The following is a 20,375-nucleotide window of genomic DNA, read 5'->3' as shown; positions in this document are numbered from 1 at the left end:
GTGGCATCTCTTCTGAGAACTGTCCATTCATATCCTCTGCCTGATTTCTATTCGGGACAGTCACAGTTCTCATACTGATTGGTAAGTGTTCTTTACGTGTTCAGAATATCAAATCTTTATCATAAGTGGAAAATACTTTTCCTCCTCATTGCTTCAATTTAACTTTGCTCATGGTCCTTATGTATAGAGGCATAAGTTAAAAAAAGTAAATGCATTTAAGTGATCAATTTTTTCATTATGATTTCTGGGTTTTGTGCCCTGTGAAAAGCTCCACCCACGATAACATTATAGAAATGTTCACTCACAATATCCTCTAGTGCTTTAAAATTTTAATCTACTGGAAATTTATTTTGGTGGGAGGGATGACATTGGGATGTAACTCCAGAGATTAGCCAGGTGTCCCAATATCATTTATTGAATAATCCATATTTCCCCACTGAGTTGAAATGTCATCTTTACCCAAATCTAAACCCCCACTCTGATTTAATCTTGCACATTTGTTCTTCCAGCTAATTTAGGTATAGGGTAGCCTCTCTGGAGCAATGATCTGAAAGGAAAGTTGAGAATGAGATGGGGAAAGAGATACAGGGCGGGGGAGAAAGAGAGAGGAGAGAGAGAGGAGGAGGAAAATGAAAGGAAGAGAAAGGAGGAAGGAGGAGAGGAAAAAGGACAAAGGAGAGGTAGAGAAACTCTCCCAAGCAGAGGAGACTGGTTTCTTCAGGGATGCTGGAGGAAAGCTCACAGAAGTGTCAGCCAGGTGACATTTCAGAGGGATCTATGGTTCTCCAAGTCTTCCAAACAATCTCAGATATTCTGGTGACAACTGTGAGGACACCACTCTTTGGTGCTTTTGCATTAAGGACAGAGACCCAGTGAGGCTAGAGATCCAGCTGCCATTGCAATCAGAATCCTTTTCTGAGTTGGGTTTTCTTGACATCTCCACATTTTGGCTCCATGCACTAAGGGACCCCACCAGCAAGGTCGGAGAGAGGCCAGAAGGTTCCTTCTGGGTCTGGAGGCAATGATGTCAAGACTGGAGTAGTGGTTCCCAGGCTCTAGGTTACCCGAGACCATCAGAAGTGACTGTCTACCCCGTGGTCACCTTTAAAAATGGTTTCATGGTGCGGTGCCTGCGTGACTCAGTCGGTTGAGCATCTGACTCTTGATTTCAGCTGAGGTCTTGATCTCAGAATCGTGAGTTCAAGCCCCATGCTGGGCTCCACGTTGGGTGTGGAGCCTACATTAAAAAAATATATATATATATACACTTAAGCAAAAAATAATATATATACACTTAGGTAGGTGTGGAGCCTACTTAAAAATAATACATATATAATTTATATATATGTAAGATTATATATGTGTGTGTGTGTGTATAAATGGTTTCACAGCAGTGTGTACCCAAACCCTAGAGTTTGTCTCCAGAGAACACATGGTCCCAGTCGCCCACTGGGGACAACTGGGTTCTCTGCTTCCCTCTCCTGCAATGTGAATGGGAGTCTCTTGGCCTTCCCCAACTTCACCCAATAAGTAATTGCAGATCGTCCAAATCACACCGCATTTCCTGAGTCTGTTGCTTGGAACCCACCGACTGTTCTCACTAATACGAGTTGGAGCACTTTGGTTGTAAGCGACACAATGCAGCTCTGACTGAATGAAGAGGCTTGCTGGAGGGGCAGGGAGGAGCTCACAGAATTGAAGTCAGGAGCTGAATATCAAAATGTCGGGGAGGCCGGGAACCAGAGCACCTCTGAGGAATCTCTCTCCAAAGAGTTGCTCTCAACGACTCAGCTCCAGCCGCTTTCCATCTCTGTGTATCTCTGTTCCACTTTCCAATTCCCTGAGAGAGAGACTGTGATTGGCGTAGTTTGGGTTACCTTCCCAAGGGTAGACAGAGAGGAGGTTGAGCTTGATCGATTACAATGGTCTGCCACGTGGACGCTGAGGTCTCAGAATGAGGCAGGAGTGGGATGTAGAAGGGGCAGTCAGCTTGCAGCAGAGTCCTCGTAAATGTCTGGGGAAAGAATGGTTCCTTTGGGAGACAGCAATGAGCAAGGGGGCTGGACAGCAGGGGTCTCAAATGGCAAAGTGTTCTTTTTCAATTTTTTCTGACTTTTTTATTGTGGTAAAATTCATATAACATGAACTGACCATTTTAAAGTATAAAATTCAGTGGCATTTAGTACATTGACAATGTACAACCATTGCTTGTATATAGTTCCGAACATTTTCATCAGTTCCAAAGGACACCTTGTACCCATTAAGCAGTCACTTTGCACTCATCCCCCCCTACACTTCTGACAACCATTAATCTGCTTTCTGTTTCTGTAGATTTGCCTCTTCTGGATAGTCCATATGTGTGGAGTCATATAATATATGGCCTTTTGTGTTTGGCTTCTTCACTTAGCATAATGTTTTCAATATTTTCATCCATGTTTCAGGACATATTAGTTCATTAATTAACATGCCTGAATAATATTCCATTGTGCAGCTACACCATATTTTTTTCATCCATTCATCAGTTGATGTATACATGAGTTATTTTCACCTTTTGGCTATTATGAATAGTACTGCTATGAACATTTATGTGCCAGTTTTTACTTGAACACCTGTTAATTCTTTTGGGTATATACCTAGGAGTGGAATTCCTAGTTCATATAATAATGTTCTGTTTAACTTATTCAAAAATCAACATTATATCTGATGCCAAAACTTGGCTACAATCTTAACCATAAGCGTCTAACTAAATGAAGTGTACCACTGCATTCTCTTTTGAGAGCGTTTGGTTATTTGGGGTCCCTTGCATTTCCCTATGAATTTTTGGATCACCTTTTCCATTTCTGCAAAAAAGGCCATTGAGACTGCATTGAGTTTGTAGACCACTTTTTGAGTATTGCCATCTTAATATATTCCAATCCATGGACATGGGAAGTCTTTCCATTGACTTAGAGCTTCTTTAATTTCTTTGAACAATGTTTTGTAGTTTTCAAAGAACAAGTCTTGCATCCCCCTGGTTACATTTATTCCTAAGTATTTTCATCTTTTTGTTATTATTATAGATGCTATTATTTTCCTAATTTCATTTTTGCATTGTTCATTGCTAGTGTATAGTATTACAGCTGATTTTTTTTTTTAAGATTTTATTTATTTATTTGACAGAGAGAGACACAGCGAGAGAGGGAACACAAGCAGGGGGAGTGGGAGAGGGAGAAGCAGGCTTCCCGCTGAGCAGGGAGCCCGATACAGGGCTCGATCCCAGGACCCCGGGATCATGACCTGAGCCGAAGGCAGACGCTTAACCACTGAGCCACCCAGGCGCCCCTACAGCTGATTTTTGTGTGTTGATCTTGTATCCTGCGACTTTGCTGAATTCGATTAGATCTAGCAGATTTTTTTTTGATGGATTCCTTAGGATTTTATATATAAGATTAAATCATCTGTGAATAGAGATAATTGTGCTTCTTATATTCCAATTTCGATGCTGTTTCTTTCTTTTTCTTGCCTAACTGCTCTGGCTAGAATTCTAGTACAATGTTGAATAGAAATGAAGAAAGTGATTGGGGAGCCCAGGTGGCTCAGTTGGTTAAGTGTCTGCCTTTGGCTCAGGTCATGATTCCAGGGTCCTGGGATTAAGCCCTGAGCATGGAGCCTGCTTCTCCCTCTTCTTCTGCCCCTACCCCCTGCTTGTGCTCTCTCTCTCAAATAAATAAATAAAATCTTTAAAAAAAAAAAACCCGAAATGATGAAAGTGAGGATCCTTGTTTTATCCCTGATCTTTTTAAGGTAGGTGTTTACAACTAGGTATTTCCCTTTGAACACTGCTTTCACTGCATCCCATTAGTTTTAGTATGTTGTTTCTTCATTTTCTTTTTGGTTTTTCATTTTCATTCATCTCAATGTATTTTCTAATTTCCCTTGTGATTTCTTTTTTGATCCATTGCTTATTTTAAAATGTGTTATTTAATTTCTACATATTTGTAAATTTTCCAGTTTTCCTTTTGTTATTCATTTCTAGTTTCATTCTGTTGTGCTTGCAGACTATACTGTGTATGATTTCAATCTTTTAAATTTTACTGAGATTTGTTTTGTGGCCTAATACAAGGCCTATCCTGAGGAATGTCTGTTGTACACTTGGTTAGAATGTGTATTCTGCTGTCATTGGGTGGTGTATTCTGTATGGGTATGTTAGGTCTAGTTGGTTTATATGCTCACATCCTCTGTTGCCTTATTGATCTTCTATCTGGTGGTTCTTTTCATTATTGAAAGTAGAGTTTTGAAGTCTCTGGCTATTATTGTGGAACTGGCTATCTCTCCTTTCAATTCTGTCAATGTTTGCCTCTTATATTTTGTGATTTGTTGCTAAGTGTGTGTATGTTTACAATAGTTATATCTTCTTGATGAGTTATATCTTCTTGACGAGTTGACCCTTTTATCATTATATAATGTTCTTCTTTGTCTCTTATAACAATTTTTGACTTAAAGTCTATTTTATCTGATATTAGTATAGCTCTCTTTTGGTTATTATTTGCATGGAATATCTTTTTAATTCCTTAACTTTCAACCTATTTGTGTTTTGGGATCTAAAGTATCTTGTAGGGATGCCTGGATGGCTCAGTCACTTGAGCATCTGACTCTTGGTTTAGGCTCAGGTCATGATCTCAGGGTTGTGAGATCAAGCCCCGTGTTGGGCTCCACGCTCAGCGGGCAGACTGCTTCTCTCTCTCTTTCTCTCCCTCTGCCCCTCCCCCCACTCGTGCACACACTGTCTCTAAACAAATATTTTTTAAAAATCCATTTTGCCACTCTCTGTTTTTTCTTTTTTTTTTTTAAAAAAAGTAGGCTCCATGCCCAGCATGGAGCCCAGTGCAGGGCTTGAATTCATGATCCAGAGACCAAGACCTGAGCTCAAGACCTGAGCTGAGATCAAGAGTCAGACTGAACGACTGAGCCTCCCAGGCCCCCTGCCACTCTCCGTTTTTAACTGAACCATGTAATCCACTTACATTTAAAGTAGTTACTGATAAGATCTTCCTTTTACTATTTTGCTTTCTTCCCCTATATGTCTTCTATCTCTTTTGTTCCTCAATTCCTCCATTACCATCTACTTTTATGTTAGATATGTGTTTCCTAGTTACCATCTTGATTCCCTTGTACTTTCTTTCACTATATATTTTCTTAGTCGTTACCCTGGGGATTACAATTAACATCTTTTACTTACACCAATCTGGTTTGAATTAATGCCAACTTTGCTTCAGGAGTATACAAAGAGCTGCTTTTATACAGCTCCATCTTTCCCCTTTTATGTTGTTACTGACACACCTTACATCTTTACACATTGTATGCCCATTCACATTGTTTTGTAATTATAGTTTTATATATTTTTAAAATGATATATGAAAAAAGAGGAGTTAAAACCCAAAATTACATTAATATTGACTTTTATATTTCCCTATGTGTTTATTTTTACTGATGTTCTTTATTTCTTTGTATGACTTCAAGTTACTGTCTAGTGTCCCTTCATTTCACCCTGAAATACTCCCTTTAGCACGGCTTTTAGGGTAGAGCTACTAGCAATGAATTCTCTCAGATTTAGTTTATTAGGGAATGTCTTAATTTTTTCTTTATGTTTGAAGGAGAGGTTTTTTTTTTTTAATTTTGTAACACTGTTTTATTAAGAGTGAACTCTTTTCAGTATTCTTGAACTGTAAACAATGGGAAACTGAAGTATCAAAGGAAACACATCAGGGATCATATATAACCGACAAAAACCTTTAAATTTTCTTATTGCCTTTATATAACAATCAATGCATATTTAAGTAAAACTGAATTTCTTACTAGGCAAACATTTTTGCATACGCTGCCTTCTCTTTATCTTTCTGTGCTTTTATCTTTTGTTTGACTTTCAGCAATTCTGCCTGGATAGCTTTATCTTCTGGTGCTATCTCCTGAGCTTTCTTAAGATCAGCCAATGCTTGATCGTATTCTTTTAATCCTTGCCATCCTTGAGCTCTACGGTATAAGGCTTTGGTATTGGATGGGTCTATTTCAAGAGCCTCCAAACAACTGTCGATTGCTCCCTGCCAATTTGACATCTTCAGTTTACAAGCACCAATATTCAGCACACAGCTTAAAGCTATAGGTTGCAGCTTCAATCTATCTGCTTTCTCAGTAATAGCCTTTGAACCTTCCACATATCTTAAAACTTTTGCATATTTTTTAATGGCCATCTCCCAGTTCTGAGATTTGAAAAAAGTATTTCCAATATTTTTTACATCTTGTTATTAGTAAAATTTTATTACATCTTTTAAATCTATATCTGCATCCTCAGGGAAGTCACGGAATTTTCATCTTCAAATTTTCACCATAAATACTTTCTCCACCTGTCCCATTTTGATTTGAGAAGTCTCCACCCTGAATCCTAAATTTCTTAATAATTCGATAGAAAGGGCATCCTTTGAAATGGAGAGGTTTCCCAGTGGCGGGTCCAATGCCTTTTTCTCCTGTACACAATGCACGAAAATTTTCTGCAGTTTTGGGTACAATATCTGCAAACAATTCTAAGACAATTCGACCAACTCGCTCCCCTCCGATGTCCACATCAAAGAAGACTCTGGGGTTACTGGGGTTGGAGGGCTTAGTTTGGGGGGACGGGTGCGACATTTTGAATTGCAGATGCGCTTGGGAGTGAACTCAAAGAACCTCGTGGACAACCGGCAGCTCAACCCAAAAGCGTGAAGGAGAGTTTTGCTGGATGTAGACTTTTTGGTTGACTTTTTTCCTTTCATTACATTAAATATGTCACCCCAGTGCCTTCTGGTCTCCATGGATTTTGATAAGAAATTGTAAATCTTATTGAGGATCCCTTATACACGACAAGTTGCTCCTCTTTTGCTGCTTTCAAGATTCTCTCTTTGTCTGTGGCTTCTGACGGTTCGATTATAATGCGTCTTGGTGTGGGCCTCTTGGTTTTTATCCTACTTGGGATTCATTGAGCTTTCTGAATGTATAGAGTCATGCTTTCATCAAATTTGAGCAATTTTCAGCCATTATTTCTTCAAATATTCTTTTTGGCCTTTTTTCTCTCCTTTTCTTCTTCTGGGACTCCCACAATGAATATGTTGGTCTACTTGATAATGCTCCACAGGTCTCTTAGACTGTTCATTTTCCTTAATCTGTTTCCTTTCTGCTCCTCAGACTAATTTCAGTTTATGTATCTTCAAGTTCATGGATCCTTTTTTCTGCCAGCTCAAATCTGCTATTGAAACCTTATCATGAATTATTCCTTTCAATTTTTGTACTTTTCAGTTCCACATTTTCTATTTGGTTCCTTTTTATAATTTTTATCACTTTGTTGATAATCTCTAATTGTTGAGATATTGTTCCGGCTTCTTTTAGCTTTTTGAACATATTTAAGAAAATTAATTTAAAGAACATTGATTCTGATCATTTTTGCTAATTTCTTCACTGTTTTTGTGGAGGGATAGGCCCTTAGAGCTCCTACTTCTGCTGTTTTTGTTGATGTCACTCTTGGGATTCTTTTTCTAAGATTTTATTTATTTATTTGAGAGAGAGAGAGAGAGAAAGAAGCACAAGGGAGAGAGGCAGAGGGAGAGGGAGAAGCAGACTCCCCGCCAAGCAGGGAGCCTGATGCGGGCCTCGATCCCAAGTGTTTTAACTTTAGCCTTGCATAGCAGCAGTCTTGAAGATGGCAGCTTACATTCCCAGTGTAATACTAGGCTCAGAAGAGAGGAGAGCAGACTTTGTCACTGACTCTACCTCCTAACCCTGAGGTATATGAGGTGTGAGAAGAAAAGATAGTCTAGCTTGGAGAGAGCTGCAAGAAAGTAGTGTCCTCAGGTATGGATCCAAGTCTCCTTTAAGGCAGAGAGTAGAGGGAATGTTTTGAGAAGACATTGATTATAAATTATGAGTTCCAGCGGGCCCAGTGAAAATTGGAGTCTGAAGGGAGAGCTTTGGGCGAGGCAGCTGGGTTGAAAGAAAGGACATCCAGACTCTGGTACTTTGAGATGAGGATTTCATTCCAGTCCCACTAAGGGTTGTAAAAATCAAGAAATAATGTGAGGTGTTACAAGTGCCATTTTAGGATCCATTAAGTTTATAATGTAGTTTTTTCCTTCCATCAACTCATATGATTATTTGCATTAGTAGATGTCATAATATCAATCATTCTTATATTCCTATTTGATGTCTTATCCCTCCAATGTACTTCTAGACTGCATTTGCATGTATTGAAGATATTTGCCTCATTGTTCTTTTGTGCATATGCTTGTTGTTGCCAGGTTTTGATTTCAGTATTATGCTGGCTTGAGGCCATGGTGATTCAGTGGTGAAGCAGACAGATGTCATTCTTTCCCTTGTAAACTTCTAATATTTGAAGAGGGGATTAGTGGGCTGAAAATCTGATGAATTAAAATGATTCTTTCTTAAATGCACCTGGATTAAAAGCATGTGGTTTATTTTTAGGTGGAGATCCATGAAATAGTTTTCAGTTTCTTCCATGGATATTTGTTTACTTATCATCTGCTTGTTTTTGAGTCAATATTTTAAAATCAGATTTTATTAAGTTTTCCATTTTATTTGATTTTCAGATTTATGAATGTAGATCTGTCTATCTAGTGGAATTACATCACATGAGCATTTAGCCTTTCTGGATTCCATAACATGAACTTGAAAGGAGAGACAAAGATACAAAAACATAACTTATGTATGACAAGCCCTGAGCCCCTAACTGTGCTTGTGCTTCAAACTTAGTCCATCACAGAAACCTTTTGAAAGACATATTAACATCCATGGAGCATAGTTTAGAAAATTGATACATGTTTATTGTTGAAAAAAGATGCAAGTTAAAATCTCACACCCCAGAGATAACCACTATTAGCATTTTGGTGAATATGCTTTCATGAAATTTTCTGTGAATACATACATATGAATATATATGTCTGTGTATATGTTTATAAAGTATATACATCTGTGTTTAAGTATACACACACACATGCGAACACAGAATTTTGCTTTATGGTCATCACCCAAACCCCTACATCAGTAAAATAAAGAGGCCTACAAGGATCCAACCAAAGCACCCATTGTGACAACTTAACTGCTTTAGCTGCCTCCACCCTCTCTCCCCAAACCAGGCCTTACTTTCAGTTCTGTCTTATTCTCTGTCTGGTCCTTCTTTCCTTCTCGAGAAAAAAGAGGAGCTCCTGACTGAGGTAAGTCTCAAGAAGGGCCTCAGCTCACCTGCCCTGCATTCTCTGATGACCAGACAGCCCCACACTTTCTTGCCCTTACCACCCCAGGTTAGAGTTCCTTCCCAAAGTGTCACAAAGTATTTCAGCCAATGATGAAGGTTGTTGTGCATGCTTTCCCAGATTGCCTCTGCTCTTGTTGACAGATGTATTCTCAATGCATGTTTATAGAAACCAGGAGGCATGGCAAGAGGCAACCTAACCATTATCTCAGAATTCTTCCTCCTCGGACTGTCAGAGGTGCCTGAGCATCAACCCCTCCTCTTCAGTCTGTTCCTATCCATGTACCTGGTTGCTGTGGTGGGGAACCTGCTCATCATCCTGGCCATTGGCTCCACCTCCAACCTCTACACCCCCATGTACTTCTTCATAGCCAACCTGTCATGCATTGACATCTGCTTCACCTCTGTCACTATACCAAAGATGCTGCTCAATATCCAAACCCAGAGCCAGTCCATTCCCTATGTTGGATGTCTCACTCAGATGTATTTTCTAATCTTGTTTCTAGAACTGGACAATTTCCTCTTGGCAGTGATGGCATATGACAGCCATATGTAGCCATATGTCACCCTCTTCATTATACCATAACCATGAGCCCCAAATTCTGTATCACGTTGGTGTCTGTGGCTCTGATTATCACAAATATCTATCCTTTGATCCACACCCTCTTGATAGATACACTGTCATTCTGTGCAAGTGTCAGAATTCACCATATTTTCTGTGAACTTTACTCATTGCTAAAGCTTTCCTGTTCAAATATCCGCATCAATGAGTTGGTTGTTTACACCCTGGGGAGCTTTCTTTTTGTTGCTCCTTTCCTCTTTATTTCTCTTTCCTACATGCACATTTTCTCAGCCATCCTAAGACTTCATTCTTCTCAGAGCAAACTGAAAGCCTTTTCTATTTGCAGTTCCCACCTTGTTGTGGTGTCATTGTTCTATGGAACTTTATTTGGAGTGTATCTGCGACCCTCTTCTTCCTACACAACTGAGGACTCAGTGGCCACTGTGCTATATGCGGTGGGGGTTCCCATGCTCAACCCTTTCATTTATAGTCTTAGGAATAAGGACATGAAAGGGGCCTTGAGGAACCTCCTCAGTTGGAGAAAGGTCTGGTCTTGGTGACAACATCTCCTGCTTCTGAGCTATGATGTTGTCTTGTCTTCTCCTCCCTTTGATGTGGGAAGGGACTGTCCATATGATGGGTCTGACGGGTGTCCAGCTTAGCCCAAATTTCTGCTCACTCCTTCAACCAACCCTCCCTGAGTGACTCTCGTGTCAGGCTCCAGGTGCACAGCTTGTTTGTGTGAGGATTTAATTTTCTTTTTTTTTTTTTTTTAAAGATTATTTATTTATTTATTTGACAGAGAGAGAGACAGCGAGAGAGGGAACACAAGCAGGGGGAGTGGGAGAGGGAGAAGCAGGCTTCCCGCTGAGCAGGGAGCCCGATGCGGGGCTCGATCCCAGGACCCCAGGATCATGACCTGAGCCGAAGGCAGATGCTTAACGACTGAGCCACCCAGGCGCCCCGAGGATTTAATTTTCAATTCATTCTATTTGTCTTTCATGGCCTCTCCTCAAACCTTATGTGCCTCATGAGTTTTGACTACAGGCCTCCGTTAATGGAGTGAATCATAATAAACAATGGAGCTTCTTTTGTGCTGGGCACCGTTTTGAGTGAGTGCATGTATTTACTCACTATCACCAAACAATCTTGTGATGGAGAGGCTGTTTTTATCCACATTTTCTAGGTGAGGGATGCCATCAGAGAAGCAATGGAATTCTCACCTTTTGCTTATGTAAGAATAATTTGTTGGATGGAACTAAAGAGGTTCATTTCTCGAAAAGAGCAAAATCTGCAATGGGGGCCCTTGTCACTAGATGGCAGTAGATGCATGGATTGTGACTTCATGACCCATTCACAAAGTTTGTGAGCTAAGTGGAGAAAGAGATGGGTACCCCTTTGAACTCCTGCGTGGATTGTGGTATGTAAACACACTTCCCAAGCCATAGACTTACTTGCTGACCTCACAAAGAACATTCCTAGATGAAGTGAAAAGAGTAGATTTAACACATTTCTCAACATGTGCATATAACAATAATCACAACAGTGTGGCTGAATGTCTTTTCCAATAGTCCATCCCACTGTGCTCTGCTTTGCAGCCTCCATTGGTACAAACAGTCACAAGCCTGCCCGGATTCAAGGGTTGGGGACACAGACCCCACCTCTCAAGAGGAGTGTAAGTGATGCTGTGTGACTTCCAAGGCTAAGTCACGGAAGGTGGGGCAGCTTCTGGATTGTTCCTTGGACCATGTCCTCTGGGATCCCTGAGCTGCTTGTAAGACTGCCTTGAGGCTGCCATGCTGTGAGAAAGCTAAGCTGCATGAAGGGGCCATATGGAGGTGCTCAGGTCCACAGAGCCGAGCCTTCCAGTCATCCCAGACAGACGGGAGACATGAGAGTAAGGGAACCCCTCAGAGGATTCTGGCCCCCACCTGCCTGAGTTTTCCCAGCAGAAGCTGCAGACATCATAGAGCAGAGATAACATGTTCCCACTGTGTCCTGTCCCAATTCCCAATTCCCACAGAATTTGTGTGCACAGTGAATTAATTGGTAGTTCAATTAAGATACAAAGATACAATGCAAGTAGATAAGATTAGGAAGGACAGAGAGGATGAAAAATAAAATTTTAAAATGCAAAGAAATTTTGAATCCAGATAAAATGGGCAATTTTCTAGGACTATGTTAATTTCCAAAACTGACTAAGAGAAAATAGGAAATCTGTTTACACTGAAACCAAAGGGAAATTCAAATGGTGGCCAAAGATTTAGTCCAAAGAGAAGGAGAAATCAGGTCCAGATTATTTCATCAAAACTTGAAGAAACAGAATATTGCCATGTTATTTAAAAAGTTAAAGAGCACGGAAAAAGATGCCAAGTGTACCAATTCATTCTTTAAAATCAATATGGCTGACATCAACTTGGAAAAGACCAGTTCACATGAGCGTGCACACACATACACATACAGAAAGAAAACAAAGAAACAAAGACACAGAACACCTCTTAAAAGAATATCACACTGTGACTTACCATTCGCTGTGCCTTTTTTCCCCTTAGCACTTATCACTACTTGAAATTACATATAGTTTGTTTTTCCCTGTCTCCATGAGGCCAGAGATTTTGTCTGTCTTATTCATGTGACATTAGTAGGTGCTCAGTAAATATGAGTTGAATGAAGGACTGAAAAATGTTATTCACCACATTATAATTCACTCCATTGGTAGATTGATAAATAAGTATGTGAGGGGTGTATATATTTATTTTAACTGTTTTTTCATTGTTAATGTCACCAATGTTTCTTGTAAATTGTCAACAACAATGGAATAGAAAAATGAACCAAGGAAGTGAACAGAAATTCACAGAAAGAGAACTACAAGTGGTTTTTAAACATAAGAAGAGACAATCAATTTCACTCATAACTTGAGAAATACAAATTAAACTCACATTGAAATTCCTTTTTTCAGCTCTCAGATACCCAAGTCCAAGAAGATATAAAAATAATTTCCTGTAGAAAATCCAGACATGCTGTGTTTTATGGACAAGGTTTACTTTTTAATGTTCATGAAATATACAAGTACCATAATGTGACGTATTCTGATGATGGAAAATAACTAATTTTTAAGAAGCTACCATGACTTTGATATCAAATCACTAAACAGAGACGAAATCTATGAGATGTGGCCAAAGTCATAGTCATAGGCTAAATAGCAACCTTAAATGATTTAATTAATTAATAAAAAAGGGTTCAGTATAAATTGATTAAGCATTCAAGTCCAGGAGCTATAGAAATGACATCAGAAACACAAAAACAAAACAGAAGGGGAAAACTAATAAAGATTAACGCTGTAGCATGAAAAACCCAGGTAGAATAGGGCAAGGAAACCAAGATCTGGTTCTTTGAAAGGACCAACAATATAGACAAAGAAGAAAAATTCAGGTAGATAACATTATGACTGAGAAGAAAATCTAACAACAGATATAAAAGTATCGAGGATATTTTTAAAATTCACAATAATATTCTGTATGGCTTTATGACAATGGGGTGGGCAATTTTCTAAGAGAGTATGGAAAATAATACATGCAACTCAAGAGGAGGTAGAATAATGAAAATGATCAATCAATAAACAAAGAAGAAATAGAATCAAAGATCTGCTTTACCAATAGACACTAGTCCTACTCATTCTGTTAAACTTTTAAGCAGAGATGTTCCAAGTGTTATTTATTTATTTATTTTAAGATTTTATTTATTTGTCAGAGAGAGAGAGAGAGAGACAGAGCACAAGCAGGGGGAGCAGCAGGCAGAGAGAGAAGCAGGCTCCCCGCTGAGCAGGAAGCACGACACAGGGCTCGATCCCAGGGCCCCAGGATCATGACCCCAGCCGAAGGCAGCCACTTTACCGACTGAGCCACCCAGGCATCCAGTTCCAGTGTTATTTAATCTGTTGCAGAGCATCAAAAAGAAAACTTCCCAACTTACTCCATAGGGCATTACTCCTGACATACCTAAACCTGACATCAAGCTAGGAAACAAAGTAAAAACTATCTTAAAGTGATAAAAAAAATATATAAAACCCTGTCTTAAAACAATTTGGCCAACTTAGTACTTAGTGTTGAAACACTATTCCCATTAAGATCAGGGCAACAACAGGGATTCCCCCTACCATGACTATCATTTAACATTTTTGTCAAAATTCTAGCTTAGCAGTAAATCAGAAGATAGATGTATTAGGTATTAATATCAGAAAGGAAGGGGAGAAAGTTATGATCATATGTAAATATGAGTATCTTTCTGGAAAACCCAAGACAAACTAAAAAACTACTAGAGCTAAGGGGAACAAATTTACAAAGTGTAAAATAAATAATGCAAAAATCAATAAAACTCTTCCAATCCATGGAGAAAAAACTACTTAAAAGTGGCATTGGAGGGTGCCTGGGTGGCTCAGTCGTTGGGTGTCTGCCTTCGGCTCAGGTCATGATCCCAGGGTCCTGGGATCGAGCCCCACATTGGCCTCCCTGCTCAGCGGGAAGCCTGCTTCTCCCTCTCCCACTCCCCCTGCTTGTGTTCCCTCTCTCGCTGTGTGTCTCTCTCTGTCAAATAAATAAATAAATAAAATCTTTTTTTAAAAAATGGCATTGGAAAAATATCCCAAACACAATAGCAACAAGGGTAAAATATTGCCTTAACAAGAAATGAAAGGAGCCTATATGAGGAGACTGCAGAGATTCTCTTGAGAGAACCTGGTCAAAGGAAAAGATATAACACCTTTTTGAATGGGAAGACTCAGATTAATCTAGATTTCAGGCATTTAGGGCCTGAACAAAATCTTTTGTTTGTTTGTTTGTTTGTTTGATAAAAGGCTTCTACTGCTCATTTGGAAGAATAAATGGCAAAAAAACAATAAAAACAACCAAAAAACCCCAAAAATGTGATCAGTGAGGATTTTCTTCTACCAGACATTGAAAGGTAAAATAATTTAAACAGAGTGCTATTGGCAGATGAATCAACATACAGATCATGTGAATATATAGTCTTATGCTACTCTTGGAGCACAAAAGCAATGGAAGAGATCCCAAAGGAAAATGGATAGATTTATCCACATGAAAAACAAATTAAGTAGGGAAAATAGTTGCCATTTATATGACAAACACTAATATCTTTTGTAATATAATACAAACATATATTTGGTTTTTGTCCCCAGTTCCTGACACAGAGCTCCTAAAACCCTTGGAATTTCCTGGGTGATAAGAGCATCTTTGTTCTAATATGGTGACTCTTTTTCTTTTTTAAAGATTTTATTTATTTATCTGACAGAGAGAGAGCGAGAGAGGGAACACAAGCAGGGGGAGTGGGAGAGGGAGAAGCAGGCTTCCCGCTGAGCAGGGAGCCCAATGTGGGACTCGATCCCAGGACCCTGGGATCGTGACCTGAGCCGAAGGCAGACGCTTAACGACTGAGCCACCCAGGCACCCCATCTAATATGGTGATTCTTGTTGAGCCCCTAGATAGCTCCAGAATGGGGCTCGTCACCAGAAGACCAAGACTTTATTAGGAGCCTGGAACTTCCACCCTTACCCCATCCCCCAACCTCTTGAGAGAGAGAGGCTGGAGACTGAGTTAATTGATCATGCCTACATGATGAAACCTCCATAAAAACCCCTAAACAATGGGCTCAGAGAGCTTCCAGGTTGGTGAGCACATCAACGTGCTGAGAGGGTGGAGTACCCACAATCATGGGACAGAAGCTCCTGTGCTTGGGACTCTTTTAGACCTTGCCCTATGTACTTGGCTTTTCATCTGTATCCTTTATAATGTCCTTTATAACAAACCAGTAAACATAAGTAAAGTGTTACTGAGTTCGGTGAACCATCCTAGAAAATTTTTGAGCCTGAGGAGGGGGTGTGGGAACTTCCGATTTATAGCCAGTTGGTCGAAGTATAGGAGGCCCCTGGGACTTGCAAGTGGCATCTTAAGTGGGGGACAGTCTTGTGGGACTGAGCCCTTAACTTGTGGGTACTGTGCTACCTCCAGTAATCGGTGTCAGAGTTGAATCAAATTGTTGAACGCTCGGTTGGTGTTCAGAGAATCAGAGAATTGGTTGTTGGTGTTGGAAAACACCCCATTCTTCTAACTAAAAATCTTATAGAAATAATTTTTTTAAAAGATTATTTATTTATTTATTTGACAGAGAGAGACACAGCGAGAGAGGGAACACAAGCAGGGAGAGTGGGAGAGGGAGAAGCAGGCTTCCCGCCGAGCAGGGAGCCCCATGCGGGGCTCGATCCCAGGACCCTGGGACCATGACCTGAGCCGAAGGCAGACGCCCAACGACTGAGCCACCCAGGCGCCCCGTAAAAATCTTACATAAATGATGAAAAATACAATCCATTAGGACATAAAAACAAAATGAATGGAGAACATGAAAAGACAATTCACATCAGAAGAAATGAAATGAATGATAAAAATATGGGAAAAATCAGCCTAATTAAGAATCAAAGAAATGTGGATTTAGAACAGTCAAGTTACCATTTTCACTGACCAAAAGAGCGATGTGATGAAGTGGATATTCCTATACTGTGGGGTAAAGTACAACCTATAACCTTTCCGCGTGCAAGTTGCCTAAATGAACAAAGAAACTTAAAAATACTGAATGCCTTGTGATAAACTCTCTGGGATAAATTCCTACAAGTGGTATATGGGGTCAAATGACAAATATATGTAAATTTTGATAGATCATGTCAAATTCCTCTGCCTATAGGTATACAAAAAGAGATTATCTACTCATTTACCTGCCCATCAGCATTTTGTGAGCATGATTGTTTCTCTCCTCACCCTCTCCATCTGCACGTCCAATATGATAGCCACAAACCACTTGCAGCTCCTGAAGTATATGAAATGTCCTAATTGAGCTATAAAGTGTAAGTGTAACATACAATGAAACTCAAAGACTTAGTATGAATAAAGAATGCAAAATATCTCATTAATATTTTTTATATTGATTACATGTTGAAATGATAATGTTTTGGACCTTGTTGGGTTCAATAAAACACATTATTGAAATTATTTTGTCCAAGTCTTATTTTTGTCTCTTTTAACAAGTTCCTGAAGTTTTTCTCTTTGCCCATTTCATGTTAAGCTTATTCCTGGGTATTTCACAGTTTTTATTGTCATTGTAAATGGAGTTTTATTTACTAGTTATTGCTTTTGTTAATGAAGACCCCTGGTTTTTGTATATCAGTTGTGTACTGGGCCACCTTACTAAATTCTCTTATTTGTAATAGTTTTTCACTTGGATTCTGTTGTTTTCCAGGTAAATAGTTGTATCATCCTCAAATAATGATAAATTTACCTTCTCCTTTAAATTTTTATACTTATATCTTTTTCTTGTCTGATTTTATTGTCTATCTTCAGAATAATGTTAAATTACTGTGGTGCGAGAGGATATCTTAGTTTTTTCCCATGTCTTAGTGGGAACACTTCTAGTATTTTTTTCACTAAACATGGTGTTGAATTTTTGGTTGATAGAGAAATGTCATGTTAAGGAAGTATCCCCTTAATCTGATTTTATTGAGAAATTTTTGCAAAGCAAGAATGGATATTAAAAAAAAAGAACGGATATTAAATTTTGTCAAATACCTCTTCAACATCTGTAGGGATGATCATACGATTTTTTACTGTTGGTCTATGAAAATTTGAAATACATTCATAGCTTTTCTAATGAACCATCTTTACATCCCTAAAAATAAATCCCACTTGGTTGGTTATGTTTTGATTTTTAAATGAGTTACTAGATTATGTTTGGCTATATTTTATTTAGTATTTTTGTAATGGTTTTCTTAAGTGAGATTCATCTGTGATTGCATATTCTTTGTGCTTTGTTGGTATCAATCTTTCATAACCAAAATTTGCAATTTTTTTTTTTATGCCTTGAAATGATTTACATAGCATTGAAGTCACCTGCACCTTAAAGGTTTGGTTGAATTTTCCTTTGAATTCAGTTGACCTGCTGCTTTTTATAGGGGTTGCTTTTTTAAAAAAACTTTTTAAGAAATTAATTTATTTGAGCTCAGTGGGGGTTGCTTTTGAACAATATTCCCTATTTCTTTTCTAGGAATAGTTTTTATAAATTTTATTTTATAGAGATTCTCTTTTCTAGAGTGAGTTTTGGTTCTTCATATATTATTCCTAGAGAATCAAACATTTCCTCTAGGTCCCTAAACTTATTTGCATAGAGTTGGAAAAAATTGTTTTAAATTTCCTATTATTTGCTCTAAATCTGTGGTTATCTACCCATTTTCTTTTCTTGTTTTGTGTATTTGTGATTTCTCCTCCTTATTGATTATGGCAATTAACATATCTATTTAATTCTTTGGAAGAGCCTCATCTTGGATTTATTAGATCTATTATTTTCTAGTTAATTGACTTCTGCTTTTATCTTTCCTTTTTCCTTTTTTTCTGATTTTCCTAGGTTTATTTTTGATTTGTTTTCTAACCTTTTGAGTTGGATACTTTAATCCTTTATTTTCATTTTTTTAAAGATTTTTTATTTATTTATTTGACAGAGAGGGACACAGTGAGAGAGGGAACACAAGCAGGGGGAGTGGGAGAGGGAGAAGCAGGCTTCCCGTGGAGCAGGGAGCCTGATGTGGGGCTCAATTCCAGGACCCCGGGATCATGACCTGAGCCGAAGGCAGACGCTTAACCACTGAGCCACCCAGGCGCCCCTATTTTCATGTTTATTAACACAAATATTTTCTCTTAGCACTGCTTAAACCCTGCTTACAGGAGTCTGAATACCTAGTGCTTTCATTGTTGCTATTTTATAGATAACCTTCAATTTGGGTTTGGCTAACTTCTTTGGATCAAGAGTTGTTTAAGGCAGCATTTAAAATTTTCCAGATGATAAGAGAGTTATTACTTTTAAAATTATTTTTTACTTTATGTATGTATTTTTACTTCTGGGGATATATTAAGGTTGTCTCTGTAGTTTTAAATAGGTTGATACCAATTCCAATGTATGTGTGTGTGGGGGGGGTGTTCCCCACCACCACCAACAAGCAATTCTTGGGACACCAGTTGGGTGTCCCACAATTGAACTCAATCCTGATGCTATCTACCCAGAGATAGCATCAGATTCCACAGGTAAACGTTTCAGTCCTCTAAGACTGCCCCTCATCCCTGACTTTAGACTCCAGATGCGAACCCAGGTTGTTACCTGTGTGCTACAGATTGGAGGTTCCCACTACCTCCTCCTTGCACTTTAGATGCCGGTCTTAAAAGTCCAGATTGTTACCTGTTCTTCTGACCAACTGGCTATAAGTCAGAGGTTCCCAAGTTCCCTTCCTCAGGATTGATTAATTTTGCTAGAGTGACTCACAGGACTCAGAGAAACATTTTACTTACTAGATTACTGGTTTATTATAAAAGGGTATGTCACCAGCTAGACCTCAAGACCTGACCTTTACTGTCCACCTGCTTGTACTCACTAAACTTTGTCTCACATTTTTCTTTCAGCTCTTGTTTCTGGCTTACATCTTAACTCAGGCAAATGAAACCCCCAAAACCCTCCTCAGGTGATGGCTGACTGCCCTGACAAGACCTCCCGCTGGCCCAGACCACCCAGACCGTCGGAGTGGGGACCCCCCCAACTTGCGCTTGCGCAGATGGACCATGGAGTGACCCCTGGGATGACCAGCAATTACCTTTACCTCATTATAATCCTAAAATCTCTCCCCAAGGAGAGAGCCTCAGCCTCATTTACATAACATACAATGTATGCATAGGCATGTTTCCTTAAGGCGCTTGCGGGACCTTGTGCCCATCTCTACATACCATGACAAGGCTTCTCTGTCTAAATATTCATCCTAACCCTAAACAAAAGGTACCCATTCGCCCTCTTAGGGAGTCACAGCTCTGGAAGCTATTCCCTGTGATCTCTTTCTTTGCTGCCAATAAAGTTTACTTTGGGCAACAACTCCACCTGGTGTATCTGTGACTCCCCAAGGAGTGAACTCACATTCCTTTGGTTACAGATATAAATGAGGAACAGCCAGATGGAAGAGATGCATAGGGCAAGGTATGGGGAAAGGATGCGGAGCTTCCACGCTCTCTGAGCAGCATGCCACTCTGCGTTGTGTTCACCAACCCAGAAGGTCTCCAAGCCCCCACACCCCCCCATCATTTGGGGGTTTTATGGCAGCTCATTACAATGGCACGATTGATTCAATCATGGGCCTTTGGTGATTGATTCAACCTCCAGCCCCTCTTCCCTCTCCAGAGGTGGTTCCCCTGGAAACCAGCCCCCATCCTTAGATTACCTAAAGGCTTTCGAAACGTTCCTTCTTTAGCATTATAAAAGACATTCATCACAGGAAATTCCAAGGATTTTAGGGGCTCCGTGTCAGGAACTGGTTGAAGATAAATTATATATTTCTTATTATAAATATTGTGATATCACAGGTCTAATATAGAGTCAGTTTTTATGAATATTCCATGGACAGTTGAAAAAAGAAATTGCATTCATTGTTTCAAGGTAGAGATTTAGATACA

General features: G+C 39.3%; 2 protein-coding genes across 2 annotated transcripts; one reads left to right on the top strand and one right to left on the bottom strand.

Moving 5' to 3' along the window:
• Nucleotides 1-5,809: 5,809 nt before the first annotated feature.
• Nucleotides 5,810-6,344, bottom strand: LOC110574437 (peptidyl-prolyl cis-trans isomerase D-like; the record flags this gene model as incomplete). Its single annotated transcript, XM_044911895.1, is given in 1 exon segment — nucleotides 5,810-6,344. A coding segment is annotated over 1 exon segment (510 nt), but the record flags the coding sequence as incomplete, so codon positions are not given.
• A 3,108-nt stretch (nucleotides 6,345-9,452) lies between these two features.
• Nucleotides 9,453-10,393, top strand: LOC110574427 (olfactory receptor 1D2-like). The gene is given in 2 exon segments (XM_021683122.1): nucleotides 9,453-9,818; nucleotides 9,821-10,393. Coding segments are annotated over 2 exon segments (939 nt in total).
• The last annotated feature ends 9,982 nt before the right edge of the window (nucleotides 10,394-20,375 follow it).

Source organism: Neomonachus schauinslandi, chromosome X (assembly GCF_002201575.2).
Source record: "Neomonachus schauinslandi chromosome X, ASM220157v2, whole genome shotgun sequence".
Classification (NCBI taxonomy): domain Eukaryota; kingdom Metazoa; phylum Chordata; class Mammalia; order Carnivora; family Phocidae; genus Neomonachus; species Neomonachus schauinslandi.
The sequence above is the reverse complement of the archived record's forward strand: the minus strand, read 5'-3'. Positions and strand labels throughout refer to the sequence as shown.